This window comes from Scatophagus argus, chromosome 17, assembly GCF_020382885.2.
Source record: "Scatophagus argus isolate fScaArg1 chromosome 17, fScaArg1.pri, whole genome shotgun sequence".
In the NCBI taxonomy this organism is placed as follows: domain Eukaryota; kingdom Metazoa; phylum Chordata; class Actinopteri; family Scatophagidae; genus Scatophagus; species Scatophagus argus.
In genome coordinates, this window is record NC_058509.1 from 7,839,396 (window position 1) to 7,852,330 (window position 12,935).

Below are 12,935 nucleotides of genomic sequence, written 5' to 3' on the forward strand. Positions count from 1 at the left end.
ATGAAGGCCCTGGTATTCCTGGCATTGCTTGGAGCAGCATGTAAGAGACTAACCAAACTATATTTGACAAACAGCTTTAAATTACTTTGATGAGCTTGTTTCAGGATGCACTTGTCTACTTTTTCAGTTGTGGCAATGTATTAAGTGTTCTAGGTTTTCCATATGTTACATGATTTGCACTTGCTGTTTCAGTTGCTGCACCTGAGGATGATAAGATTGTCGGAGGGTATGAGTGTCCCAGACACTCCGTCCCCTACCAGGTGTCTCTGAACGCTGGATACCACTTCTGCGGTGGATCCCTCATCTCCAGCCAGTGGGTGGTGTCTGCTGCTCATTGTTTAAGTCGTAAGTACAGGAAGTCACATTTTGAAAGGCCTCTTTGGTAAAAGCTTATATCCAACTGAGCTTTATTGAAGGATTTGACTTAACATTCACAAAGCAAGCAAAGCGAGGAGCAATAATGCTGAGTTTTACTGGACCTCAGTAGCTTTGCAGGGGCACAGCCAGCACCAAGCTAAACACACTTAAATCAAAGGCTGAAAATAGGAGTTGGGCTCTTAAATTTTTACTGTGTGCAGTTGTGAAACTTTGAAAAAGATGCCACAAAGAAGAGTTACTCTAGCACATGATCAAAGAAAAAATAGACCAGCCAAGTGTCACTACATGCATTGACATTCATGGCAGGAAGAAACAACACATCACTGACAGATCTAACTACATTTAATCCCTAGAGGAAGTACAGCACAAAATATTTTATAAGCAAACAAACTGTCTTACCTTCACTTACTACTTTAATACCAGTCGTGTCCAGGTCCGTCTTGGTGAGCACAACATTGCTGTAAATGAGGGCACTGAGCAGTGGATCGATGCTGCCAAGCTGATCAAGCACTCGCAGTACAACAGCTACAACCTGGACAATGACATCATGCTGATCAAACTGAGCCGTCCCGCCACCCTCAACAGCTACGTCCAGACTGTGGCCCTGCCCTCTCGCTGCCCCGTGGCAGACGAGAACTGCCTGGTGTCTGGGTGGGGCAACATGTCCGCCAACGGCAGTAAGTGTGGTCAAAGTGTGGTCTCAAATGATTATTTGATGATTTTTGTCAACATGATCAGCCTCAATTTCTCTAAACATTTGGTAATGTTAAGGTATACAAATGAAAGAGGATGGGTAGTGCACCATCACACACCAATTGGGTTTGGGTGCAGCACAAGAGTCCAATATAGAATATTTATATAGACTCTTCTTGTTAAAACTATCCCAAACCAAACGTATTCAGTTTATGATGATATGAACAGAGGAAAGCAACAAATCGCCACACTGGAGAAGTTCCAGCCGACCAAATGTTTGCTGTTTTTACTTGATGAATAAAAAGATAACAAAATGAGATTCTCTTAATTAAAAATAAATTGATCGGCTCATTTCTTACTTCACTTAAACCACATTATTTCCATGTTTCCAGGTAAACACAGTATTTTGACATAAAGGTTAGGTCATAGTAACTGAGACTGGCCTTTGCACTCCCCAGGCAACCTTCCTGACAGGTTGCAGTGCCTGAGGCAGCCCATCATCGATGACAGGATCTGCAAAAGCGCCTACCCCCACCTCTTCACCGAGAACATGGTTTGCTCCGGATTCATGCATGGAGGTGCCAGCAGCTGCCAAGTGAGTTGGACTAAACCACAGTGAACACACAGGGAGTCAGGTGGTACATGAGTGTGCATCTCTTCCAGAGTGGTGAGCTGCTGAGCACACAAAAGTATAATGTATAGTACTTATTTCTCACTGAGCACTCAGTATATTTACTCTTCACATGCAAACGATGCATATATCCTCCTTAATACCCTTTGATTAAAAACAGAGGCATACATTTTCAGTGTCCCCTCTTTTTAAATTACCACTACAGCGCTGCCACAGCTGTGACTGCAGGAAGATGATGAAACAGTGCTGCAAGAGACGTGTTTACCCCCCTCCACTTTTGTTTTTTTAATAGTCTTGATGAACAATGTGATTCTAATGAAGCTTGAAGATTAGAGGAAAAGTAAAGCTGTAGTGGGAGGGTGTTCTAATTTTTAAACTGTAAATTTATAGTGATAATTGCCACAAAGCTGGAAGCATAGCATTGTCCAAAATGTCTTGCTATGCTAAAGCTTTAAGATTTCCCTTCACTGGAAGTAAAGGGCTGAGCCCAACCCCTGAAACTCAGCCCCATCCCAATACTTTTGTCTATATAGCGTACACCACAAGACAATAAAATGTGTCATCCATCCGAGCTTTATCCATATCTTTTATTGCACTTGCCGGCTATCACTTTAACATCTCTGGATGTATTAGGTCATTGTGGGCACATGTACAGGACTTCTTTATGGCAAAATTGGATATACATGAATTTTATCTGAATTTGTTGGGCATTCTGTTCATTAATCTAAGGCAGGCACACTGTGCTCCACTTGTAGTTTTGAGCATCAGTAATGACAAAATACAGAAATGTGTTACCACGAATGTGATCACTGTGACCACTTACAGTAACATTCGTCTTCTTCTTCTGCTCGTGTTTGCAGGGAGACTCTGGTGGTCCTCTGGTGTGTAATGGTCAGCTGCAGGGAGTCGTATCCTGGGGTTACGACTGCGCCATGCAGGGACACCCAAGCGTCTATGCTCGTGTGTGCCGCTACAACAGCTGGATCAGCACCGTCATGAGAAACAACTAAACACACAAAAAGTCACCCGTACATCCACGTACATGCTGACGTTACCACGCCAAACGCGGTGCTCGTCCTCACTTTATTCATATACATCTCATAAATAAAGTGTTCAGGCATAATATTCTGCTACCATCTGTTAAGACACAGAGTTGGATAAATGAATAAAAACATACTTTAGCATCCATTGCACTGATTTGTTTTTTCTATGATGAGTTTCACAATTGTTAGGAAAGCAATATTAACATGCTCTAGCTTGGTAATACTGTACTCTCTGTGTCAATGCTGTGTTTGCTGTGCCAAGGCCACTGCTGTCTTCACTTTCACAATGAAAACATCAAATAGACTTGAAGGAACTGCTGCAAAATATTCATTTATAATATTTAAATAGTCCTGTGCTACAAACATGTGTATCCCCATGAACTGCCTTGTGACCTTGCTTACTGTGGGCACTCGAGTGATATGGGAGACAAGCTAACTTGAGTAAATAAGCAGTAAGGCATTTCTGCATCGCAGTCGTCTGGATTCTTTGCATGCATTCCTCAGACGGCGCTTTGTAAACTTCGCTGTTTCTTGTTTGCTGAGGCAACCTGAACGTGCAAAGGAAAAGACAGAGAGAGCAGAGGGTACAGTCATATCAAACAAGGAAGTGTACACTGGTCATATGAAATGACTCAGGGATGGAAACCCCGTAAATACCCAACCGAGCAACCCGAATACAAACATTTCCGCGTAGTTCTAGTTAAACCCTCACATATCGAGTTACTGGGCAATCATGACATGAGTGTTCACATGACGTGTTTCTATTGAGTTTGAATGCACAAGTGACTTTGGACAAAGATGGCTACAAAATGATCAGATTGATTATTGATTAAAATGATTAGATTAAATGCTTTGACAAGTAAATGAAGAGTAATGTAACACTATGTCCCCCTTTTTAATCGAGTGATTTATATGTACTGTCGCTTTATTATACTATAAATTGAGTCTGGTCCAAGTCTATAGTGTTCACTGCAACAACAGTTCTCTGCCTTTTTCTGGAGAAAATCAAATTAATTTTGTCTTCTGGACCAGAGATCATTTTGGACAGGATGACATTAAAATGTTCATACATATGTATTGTATATGCTGCAGCTGTTCAAAGTCCAACAACCCACCTGACCAGCAATCCTATCCAGATCTCTCTGGCCCTGAGGGGTAAGTCTCCGTCCACTGTAGGCACATTTTAAAAAAACCACACAGACATCCATCACTTGTTCAAATCACCACAACCCAGCTTTAAAAACAGTGTCCCTCTCCCTCACCCATTGGGGTCCTTCTCCACCATCTTGAGGCCCTCCAGAGCCTGGAGGATTTTCCTCGCCACATTCCTGGAACCCACGCTGAAGTGGGCGGGGCATACGCCGTTCCTCTGACGCCCACCGTAGACCTTGATCATGGATCCCACGCCCACCCCTCCTCGCAGGTACAAGTGACGAGCTGTGGATGCTGTTGAGAGGTATGGTAACGGTAAATATGTTGCAATATTTGTCTAATCATCTGAAATGCTCTTGACTTGTTCACCTGAAATCAAACATTCCAGCTTATGGAATGTGACATTTTTCTCTGCAGATCCTTAAGCTATTGTCAATATGCCTGAGTAGATAACATACACAGCAGCTGAGACAGGATTATCTGCATATGCTTTCATTGTATATACCGTACCAGTTTTGTAGAATCTACTCACGATAAGATTGACCAATATTACACAAGTGACTGTGGAGTCCAGAGACCAGCAAGAGTCCTTGAGATGACACGAATATGTAGGAAAATGTAAATAATTCTACTTTCACCTCTTTAGTGCTGAGCAAGTCAGTGTAGCTGAACATCCCACTATACATAGTTATTTAATGTAGTGTAAACTCACACTTAAAAATAAAAATAATCAGACAGCGTTTCCTGAGATGATCTGTACAAGGTCTGTGGCATGCAAAAATCTGAGAATGACTGATAGCCTTTTTCTTTACTTCCACAAAGAAAACGGTGAAAACATTTCATTTCACTTAACAAAGGCTGTAATTTATCAGAATCAAAATGTTGTCATCCAAGTGCTTGTTGTGTTAGAGGAGCTTGGCACTAAAGATTTTCAGCATTTAAATGTGATTAAAAAAATGTAAAAAAAAAAAAAAAAACATAAAATAAAACCCTTCAGTTACGAATATGAAATTTCTGCCACCCGTCCACAAATCGTTTCAGCTGCTCGCATATGAATTGAAGCATGGAAAACACTTCCTGCGCAACCAACCTGCTCTGGTGTAAAACCAGTTGTCGTCACAGGGCGCGAGCTCCTTATGCCTGGCAAGCTTCACGGTGTCAACCCATTCTGGGACTTTCAGTTTGCCAGACCTGAAAAATCAATTATCAGCTGATGTGATAAATAAACTGACTGGACTGTTTCCTCAAACAACATAAGGCCCAGAAAATGGGATTAATTCCACACCTTATGTAACATGTGATTATTACTGTGTGGGTACCTGGGTTGTAGTGGAGCTGGCGGCTCCGCTACAAGAGGCTCTCCCAGTGTGTCTCAGTGGGAGAGTGCCAGTACATAGCCGTTGCCATGCTGTTTGTCACGTTAGCGTTACTGTTCGTCAGTCCTGAATATCTTGCTGAGCTCTGAATATAGAACAGGCCCATGTGTTGCGTTAACTGCTACTGAAGAGGAATAAATGTGTGATATGGCCTTTCCCCCAGCACTTCTGAAGGCTTGTGAGCCTGCCCACCAGCAGATATGTATCAGAAGGTTCTGCTTAGCTCAGCCAGTGTTCTGGTTTTTGTACTTTGCGTGGCCGCTGACATTCAAAATAGACCTCAGAGTTTTGTCTACAGAATTTGGCTGAATTGAACTTTCAAATCTAAGCAGATGCAAGCTAATCTTGAGCAGAAAATGCAGACAATATGCATATTTTTGAAAGAGTGGCCTGTTTCCACGCTGCATGGCAACATGAATCTATGTGATTATGTGTACAGGCCAAACAGGTTTTCAAATGGTAAATTACACACAGAAAAGCACAATTAGTGTTTAATTTGTGATTAACAGGAACCTAACATGAACAGGACACTATTACATATTGATCCATATTTGGGTGCAACTCTGATCCAGCAGGACCTTTAATACAGATAAATAACAAAAATAGTAAAGCCAATCAGTTATGTCTTCAATTGTAAAAGAGGTAACACATATTGTCTCTAGTGGTGTTGCTCCTTTCTCCAGCTCCTCTGGCAAACTTTTTAATCACCCTATGCTGACATTACACAAAGGTTTCACATGTTGCCATGTTTGTTGAGACTCAATATATGTACTTTATGTTCATCATGTACATCACGAATGTTACTATACCTTTAGTCTTGAAAATATAATAAAAAAATATAATGTCAAATTGAGCATTTCTTTCTCAGCAGCCTTACTGTGGGTTGCAGTACGATTTTACATATACCTGTCATCAGATTTCCTATGGTATCTGCCTTAAGAGAGGCTCTATGATACACTTTTGACCTGTACTTGTTATTTCAATAAATAAAACATTACTGACACACTTTTATTTATTATAAAGAAGTAAATCAATAAATTAAAATACGTTAGATCTCTATCTTTACTTTACTTTATTTTATATTTTTATTCTTTATTCTTTATTTTTTATTTTATTCTATTCTCTTGTATTTTTGCACAGTTGTTAGAAGGAGTGTTGTTTTTTTCATTTCACTGTGGATGCACATCCACATGTGACAAATAAAGAATTCTGATTCTGATTCTGATTCTGATAGATACCTTAAGCATTTTATAATTACGTGAAGGTGTTACTTTTTGTCCCTTGACCTTCATTTACATACCACACAACAGCAGCCTGTGTGATTGACAGTTAGATATCAGCCACTCAGGCAGTGTAGGCTTGGCTTTAAGCTCTACTCACTTTTTGAGGAAAGCTGACAGAGCCCTGACAAACTCCTGCTGATTGACATCCTTCACTGTGACACTTGGCATCTGAAAGGCAAATTGGAAGCAAGGGTGAGCTCAGTATTACAATATAAAAATTCACAGAGCATTTTTGGGAGCCCAAATGCACCGTTCGCCGCAGCCACTGGAACGTTTCTTGCTAACGTTAGCTAACGTTGGATTTTAGCTAGCTCACGCAGCTGTAAGGTTAACCGAGAGTAGGTGTTACGCCCCTGACAGTTAGACACACATACAACGCTCATAATATCCATTAATGACAAAGATCTTACTTTTCTTATACCATACGAGGCCGTCAGCCAGGTGGTCGGGGTTGGGAATTGAGTTTAGCCCCAGTTTAGCCTTAATGCGTCGAAGCAGTTCAAGGGAGGATGCTGAGGAGGGAGGGGGGGGGGCTGCCCTCATTTGGAAAGGATCACACCGTAGCCTGAATTAACCTCTCTAGCAATTTCAAATTCCTGCTTGCTCCACTCAGGGCTTAAACCAAGGTGGCTCAAACAGTACAATTCTCCACGCATGTTATAATCCTGCCTCATCTCTGTGTTAAATTGACGGTTAAAATATGTTATCTTAGTCACTGTGATGATGCTGGATTTGAGCTAATCCCGTTGGAGCCCAGCAGAGGGCAGTGTTGTGGCACTTTGTTCGCATCTGTGCCCTATTTCTCTGTTGTATCAGCCCAAAAGGCTTTTTAAGAGGCGTACTGCAGTCAGCAGGCGAGGATAAAAGCACCTCATGGAGAAAGACACAACCAATGCAGAGTTAGTAACCCTTTCATTTCTATATGGGCTACTTGCTACGTTCAGCAGGTTGCTTATCTTTCATAGGCTGGCACTAGACTGATGCAGTGGATGTATAAAACGAGCTTCTGTCCTTAAAGAAATTCAAAAGTTATTGTAAATTATCATACGTTTTAAAGCATGTTTATGAGATATTGTTTTATGACTATTGCTGATAATGGCATATAGTGAAATATAATGAGCCATCTTTTTATATTGAGGGTGAGGTCCAGGGCTCTGTTTGCCAAGGTTCTTGCTACTCTTGAAAAACAAAATATGCAGTATGCAAAGTATGCAGTGACTGCTTGATAAAACTCAAACTCATAGTATGTCTGAAGACAGCATACTGAGAAAGCTTCTGAATCAAGGTGACCATTTTTGTCACATTTATCTCCTCTGACCTGACTTTCTCCTCCTCTGTTCTCCCCTTGATACCTTAACCTCTGGCATCATATTAATTAAAGTAATTACATTTTCTCAAAGGTTCATTCATGCCACTTATCACCTATCTCTACCAATTTTGAACTCATAAACTGCACTGACGTTATGAGCAAACTGTAGTGTCAGCTAAAGTTTACAGTATGTAATATACACAGTCTATTTCCAAGGGCACTAAAGCATCTGCCTTACACTGTAGGCAGCTGAAGTCAAACAAGCTGCTTTATGTATTTAGTCATGTAGTATTTAATGTAAACATATGACAACTGCTAATTTACAGGATTCGATAGACTATTGTTTATTTGATTTGATTTTTTTATGCATATAGCCAATAAACCTGCAGAGTAATTGCTGTGTAGTGATGTGAAACACACAAGCAAGTGTTAACTTGATCACTGAATGAAATGCTTCATGATTTTATTAGAATTTTGAGGTTTTAATTTTCTCTGTGTGGCAATCAGTTTCTTTAACATTAAAACAATACCAACAATTACGTGCAAATACAATCAGAGACAGTCAGTCTCTGTTGTGTGCATGTCATGACTGCAGAGCTGTAATCAGTCATGTAATCAGTTAGTTGCTTTTTGGCTCCAGTGGCATGAGATGAGACTTTTTCATTATTTGTGACATGTTTTGGCTGAACAATTAATGAAGAAAATAATTATGGGATTAATTCATAATGAACAACCAAACATTCCTTGCATGGCTAGTTATATTGTATAAGCTCTCCAAAGTGTTGCTTAATTTTTATCACTTTGTTATAAGTGTAGTGTGACACTATAAAGTGCTGAAAATACAGAAAATCCCGCTGCTTTAATTACTTCTTTCCTTGACCCCAAAAAGTCGTAAATTTCTTTTCTGGACTAACATCACATTCAGATTACGACCAGTTTGCAGTGTGAAACACACAGCAGCCCTGTGCTCTCTGTGTCTGCCCGTCTAAGCTTCTTCCCCTCCCCCCTCAACATCTCTCTCCCCTTTTTTGTCCCCCTCGCCTTCTCCTTTTCCCTCCCGCTCACTCTCTCTAGCTCTATTTCAAGCGTCTGCCAAGGAGAGAGAGAGAGAGAGAGAGAGAGAGAGAGGGGAAGGGAAAGCAGACAGGATTTAGAGTTCAAGTGCACGTGCAGAAAATAGGCTGAATAGAGGAGAGTCAGAGCAGAAAGGAAACCAGGAAAAGGAACGGCAGGGGCGGGAGACAAAGCACACAGTAGCTCTTTCTCTTCTTCTTTCTTCCTCTCCATTTTCTTCTCGCAGAAAGAGACGGTATTAGCCTTAGAACAGAGGGGTGAGAAAAGAGAAAAGCCTAAAATTCAAATAAAAGAAGAAGAAGAAAAAAAAATGTATTCCCATTCCTGCCCCCTCCTCTTTTCTCTCCCCAACGACACACTCCTCCTCTATCCCTCCCTCTTGGATATTTCTCCACGAACCCCCCCAGTCTCTCTCTTTTGCACTCTCTTTCTCTCTCTCTCTCGCTCTCTCTCTCTTCTCTCTGGTTTTCCCCTCCCACCTCTTCACACACACACACACACACACACACACACATGCACACACCCCGGAGTCCTTCCCACTCCTTCCCCTCACGCGCGCTTACTCCACTTTCCCACTTTCACTGGAGACCGACCGCAACGAGCTCGTTTTTTTTCCCCCTCCTTTTTCTTTTGCTTGCCAGTCTTCGCTTTTGGTTATGCCCTCATGTGCGGAGGCACCATCACGCAGACGCTTCACCCCTGCTATGCGTAGCACCCCTGAAAAATGCAGGCCGTGGATTGTCCCTGCGTTAGACTGAACGCCACAAACCGCTTGTCCGTTCCTGAACAGTATTTTCTATTCTCCTGTGGTATTTTTTTTTTTTGTCTTGTTTTTTCAAGACTGAACTCGACTTCTGCCTAGAAACCCCCTTTAAAATCTTATTCGTATTCTGAAGCAGGAGCTTAGGGCTGAAGAAAAGGAAAAGAGTGTCCGATGAATGGACAGACGAAGGGGGCAGAGGCAAAGAATGAGAGGAAAATGGAGAGCATGGTCTGCGGTAGAAAGCGAGAAAGACAGAGGAAAAAGAGAGAGATAGAGGCAGGAGAAAGAGTACCGGCAGTGGTAAGAAAAACAGGAGGGGGAAGAGAGGAGAAGGGGGACCAGTAGGGGATAGACTTAGCAAAGAGGGACGGCTAGATAGGAATTGGCAAAATCGCGGGAAAAAGAAGAAAAAACAAAACTCCATAACGAGAGCAAACTGGACTTCTCTCCAAACTCAGACTCTCGGTCTCTGGCCGCCTTTGATTTTTGTTTTTTGACATGATTTTTCATCACTTCTCCGGTCACCCTCTCATTCATCTGTGAGTATACTGTATGTGCATGTCTTTTTCCTCTCTCATACATGCATTCTCTCCGCCTTTCCTTCTCTCTTTAAACCATTCTCCTCTCCCCCACCTTGCCTTCACCTCATTTTTCAACTCTCCTCTTTTTTTTTCTTGTTTGAAAAATGTGTTCCCTAGGTTGCTAATCCCCCCATCCTGTTAGTCTATCCCATCTCGCGCTCCACCTCTCTCCCTCTTTCTCTCTTTCCTCCTTCAGCTCCTCTTTATCGTGGGTTATCGTTGCTCTCTTTGCCTCTCCTTGAAGGATTACCTCTGCTCACATTTAGATGAGGGCTTTGGAAAGGGATCACTGAGTGCACCCAGTTTTAGGGGGCCCATGCATGGGAGGCTAGCACATGAAGGAGGCAGGGTGTGTGCATTTGTGTGTGTATCTGTCTGTGTTAGTCATGTGTATCTGTGTGTCTGTGCATGTGTGTGTGTGTTGGGGGTGTGATTAAGAGTTAACCGAGCCGGCAGTGGCGAATGGTCACTCTTGCTTACGCATGCGTGGGTTTGCACAATCACTTCTCGTGTTTAATATTCGCGAAATGATCACGCGATTAGTTATGAAAATGTACAGAAATGAAAACGAACGGTTAGAGTGGAGCGAAACTGCGAGGTGAAAATACTCTGAGCGCTGCAGGATTTCTTCTACATCTCTCATTGCATATTCCACTCCTCCCATGCTTCTCCCCCTTTTTCTATCCCATCTTCCATCCGTTCATCCGGGTATCCCCAGTCTATCTGTTGGTCTGCCCATAAAGACAAAAACCCATGGTCCAAGATGTGGTTCGGTACCGACAAAAGATAAGGGTGGATTTTTTCCAGGGCGAGTGATGTGTAACAAACTGGAGTCAGTTTCAACAAGTTTTTTTTTTAAAATTTTTATAACTGCCGCATTTCGGAGTGATTACTTTTGTTTCATGTGGTGAAGTTACAGGTAAAGACGACGGCTTTGGTGCGAATTAACGCATTTGTGCGATGTTACGATGTCGACAGGAGTGGATCACACGAATGCATTATTGTAAGTACAGCGGGCCTAACGCTGGGCAGTAGACAGGCAAATCACAAGCCTGATATTGTCCTTTTACAGTTCGTTCTCTGTAATCTCCGTCGTGTATACCTTTTTTCCCCTGCAGTATCAGCTGTGGATATCTCCTGGCATCTCTTTCCTTCCCTTTTTCTCCTCTCCTGGTTCTAAATCTGCCTGCTCTGTTTTTATTTACGTAGCCTCGTGTTATCTCTACCCACATTTACTCTGTAACAGTTGCTATCTATATCATAGATTGCCCACTGGTATCGTTGTGAAGTGAGTGTGTGTGTGTTTGACGATAGTTTTCATTGGGTGAGTGTGTTTTATTTTTAACAAAAAGCACTCAAACGCTATTTGGTTATTTGTGCTCGTCTCTGTCATTTTTGTCTGGTTTTAAATCCGTATTTATCGTCTGTTTGTAAATGAAATCGTCAGACAGACCTTTTTAAAAATACATACTATTCATATGGGTTTAACAAAAAAAAAAAAAAAAAAAGAAAAGCTAATTGTACAGCCAAGGCCGTTAGATAACAGTTACTGGCCTAGTTCTGCAAGAATGTTGTATGTCTAAACGTGTGCTAAATGAATTCATATGCAATGATTTGATTAAAGCACAATGATCTCACATTTATGGGCAGACAGCATCACTGCATTCTGTGATAAGCCAAGGGAGGGGGAAGGCTTTTGTTTAGTAGCGTCCCAGCCTCGACCTTTCCCTGACCTCCACTGTAGCTCTCAAGAAAATGAAGGTCTTTGATTTCTGCAGTTTTCAGGTAAATAAACAAGATGGTTGAAAGATGAAAATTCTCCCATATCTGCAAGCTTGGTCTTATTTGTTTTCAAATTTGACTTATCTTACCAAACCTAGCTAGCACCTTTGTTTCCACTCCTGAGGGGATTTGATGGTAATGCCAGTGTGGTGGGACCCCCAGGTTATGAAATATTACTCAGACAGACCTGGTGTTATGTAATCTTACATAACTGAGGCGGCAGCTCAGCAGGGTTGTGATCAGGGGCTCTGAAGGAGAAGCTATATGGGTCTGCTTATGGTATGAACTCACTGGCAGGGTCAACACACTCTGGGCCTTAAAGGGGAAGAGGCCCCAGCTATGTAAAGATACTGCAGTATCCACACATATGGGCTTAAGTGCCTGATTCCTGAGGAAATAGAATAACCTCACCTATTGTAGGAAAGGACTGCTGCAGGCTGTTTGCCTCATTTACTTATTTTATATACATTATTTAATCCTCTTATCCCAAATAAATTAAATATGTCCTTGCTTAATTTTAAATCATTTATCTCTGATTGAATTCAACCTCATCCGACAACTGATTTGCTTAAAAAGTGTGCAACCTTAGCTTTCCCCAAAGTAGCCTGCATCTGGCTGCACAGTATATGTAACATCACACAGTGTGTCACATGTATTCAGAGTAGCACAACCCTGTGCCACGATCCATGATTCTTCCCCAGCTCGCTGTGAACCCCGTGTGTTTCTCATTCATAATTGATGACATTCAACCACAGCATACATTAATGGGTTGAACAGACCTCAGGAATTCCCATGCAAGCTGCCATTGTGTGTAGCAGGTTTGAATTTGTGCTGCTGTATTTACATTTTCCCAGCTGGAAATTGACAAAC

The 12,935-nt window shown here is 41.8% G+C and overlaps 2 protein-coding genes and 1 long non-coding RNA gene across 9 annotated transcripts in view; 2 read left to right on the top strand and 1 right to left on the bottom strand.

Moving 5' to 3' along the window:
* Positions 1-2,883, top strand: LOC124074912 (trypsin-3-like). The gene is made up of 5 exons (XM_046418253.1): positions 1-40; positions 193-358; positions 802-1,055; positions 1,530-1,666; positions 2,563-2,883. Exons 1-5 carry the CDS (start codon positions 1-3, stop codon positions 2,710-2,712), a joined length of 747 nt encoding a protein of 248 aa, XP_046274209.1. The 3' UTR covers positions 2,713-2,883.
* On the bottom strand, positions 2,744-7,322 carry LOC124074653 (40S ribosomal protein S19). 3 transcript variants are annotated; one of them, XM_046417787.1, is made up of 7 exons: positions 6,967-7,322; positions 6,654-6,724; positions 4,988-5,088; positions 4,430-4,486; positions 4,008-4,191; positions 3,861-3,915; positions 2,744-3,293 (listed from the first exon to the last, which is right to left on the bottom strand). In XM_046417787.1, the coding sequence occupies exons 2-7, from the start codon at positions 6,722-6,724 to the stop codon at positions 3,246-3,248; spliced, it is 516 nt and encodes a 171-aa protein (XP_046273743.1). In that variant the 5' UTR covers positions 6,967-7,322; the 3' UTR covers positions 2,744-3,245. The 3 variants fall into 3 exon arrangements, with proteins under 3 accessions (XP_046273743.1, XP_046273744.1, XP_046273745.1); XM_046417788.1 differs by lacking the exon at positions 6,967-7,322 and adding an exon at positions 6,807-6,874; XM_046417789.1 differs by lacking the exon at positions 4,430-4,486 and having other exon boundaries at positions 6,967-7,313.
* LOC124074655 overlaps positions 6,510-12,935 on the top strand; it is a 27,412-nt gene continuing 20,986 nt past the window's right edge. For 4 of the 5 annotated variants that reach the window (XR_006845887.1, XR_006845885.1, XR_006845884.1 and 1 more), the window contains exon 1: positions 6,510-6,748. This is a non-coding gene — a long non-coding RNA (uncharacterized LOC124074655). The remainder of the gene's footprint in view (positions 6,749-12,935) is intronic. The other variant, XR_006845883.1, reaches the window with a different exon arrangement.

What these genes read in the sequence shown, in the direction of transcription:
- LOC124074912 (XM_046418253.1), top strand. Translation starts at nt 1, where the DNA reads ATGAAGGCCCTGGTATTCCTGGCATTGCTTGGAGCAGCAT. An exon ending in TTAAGTCGTAAGTACAGGAA is followed by an intron (nt 359 to 801) that starts GTCACATTTTGA and finishes CTTTAATACCAG; the next exon opens with TCGTGTCCAGGTCCGTCTTG. An exon ending in CAACATGTCCGCCAACGGCA is followed by an intron (nt 1,056 to 1,529) that starts GTAAGTGTGGTC and finishes TGCACTCCCCAG; the next exon opens with GCAACCTTCCTGACAGGTTG.
- LOC124074653 (XM_046417787.1), bottom strand. Translation starts at nt 6,724, where the DNA reads ATGCCAAGTGTCACAGTGAAGGATGTCAATCAGCAGGAGTTTGTCAGG. An exon ending in CTGTCAGCTTTCCTCAAAAA is followed by an intron (nt 5,089 to 6,653) that starts GTGAGTAGAGCT and finishes TTGATTTTTCAG; the next exon opens with GTCTGGCAAACTGAAAGTCC. An exon ending in TGGATAGGATTGCTGGTCAG is followed by an intron (nt 3,294 to 3,860) that starts GTGGGTTGTTGG and finishes TTGCACGTTCAG; the next exon opens with GTTGCCTCAGCAAACAAGAA.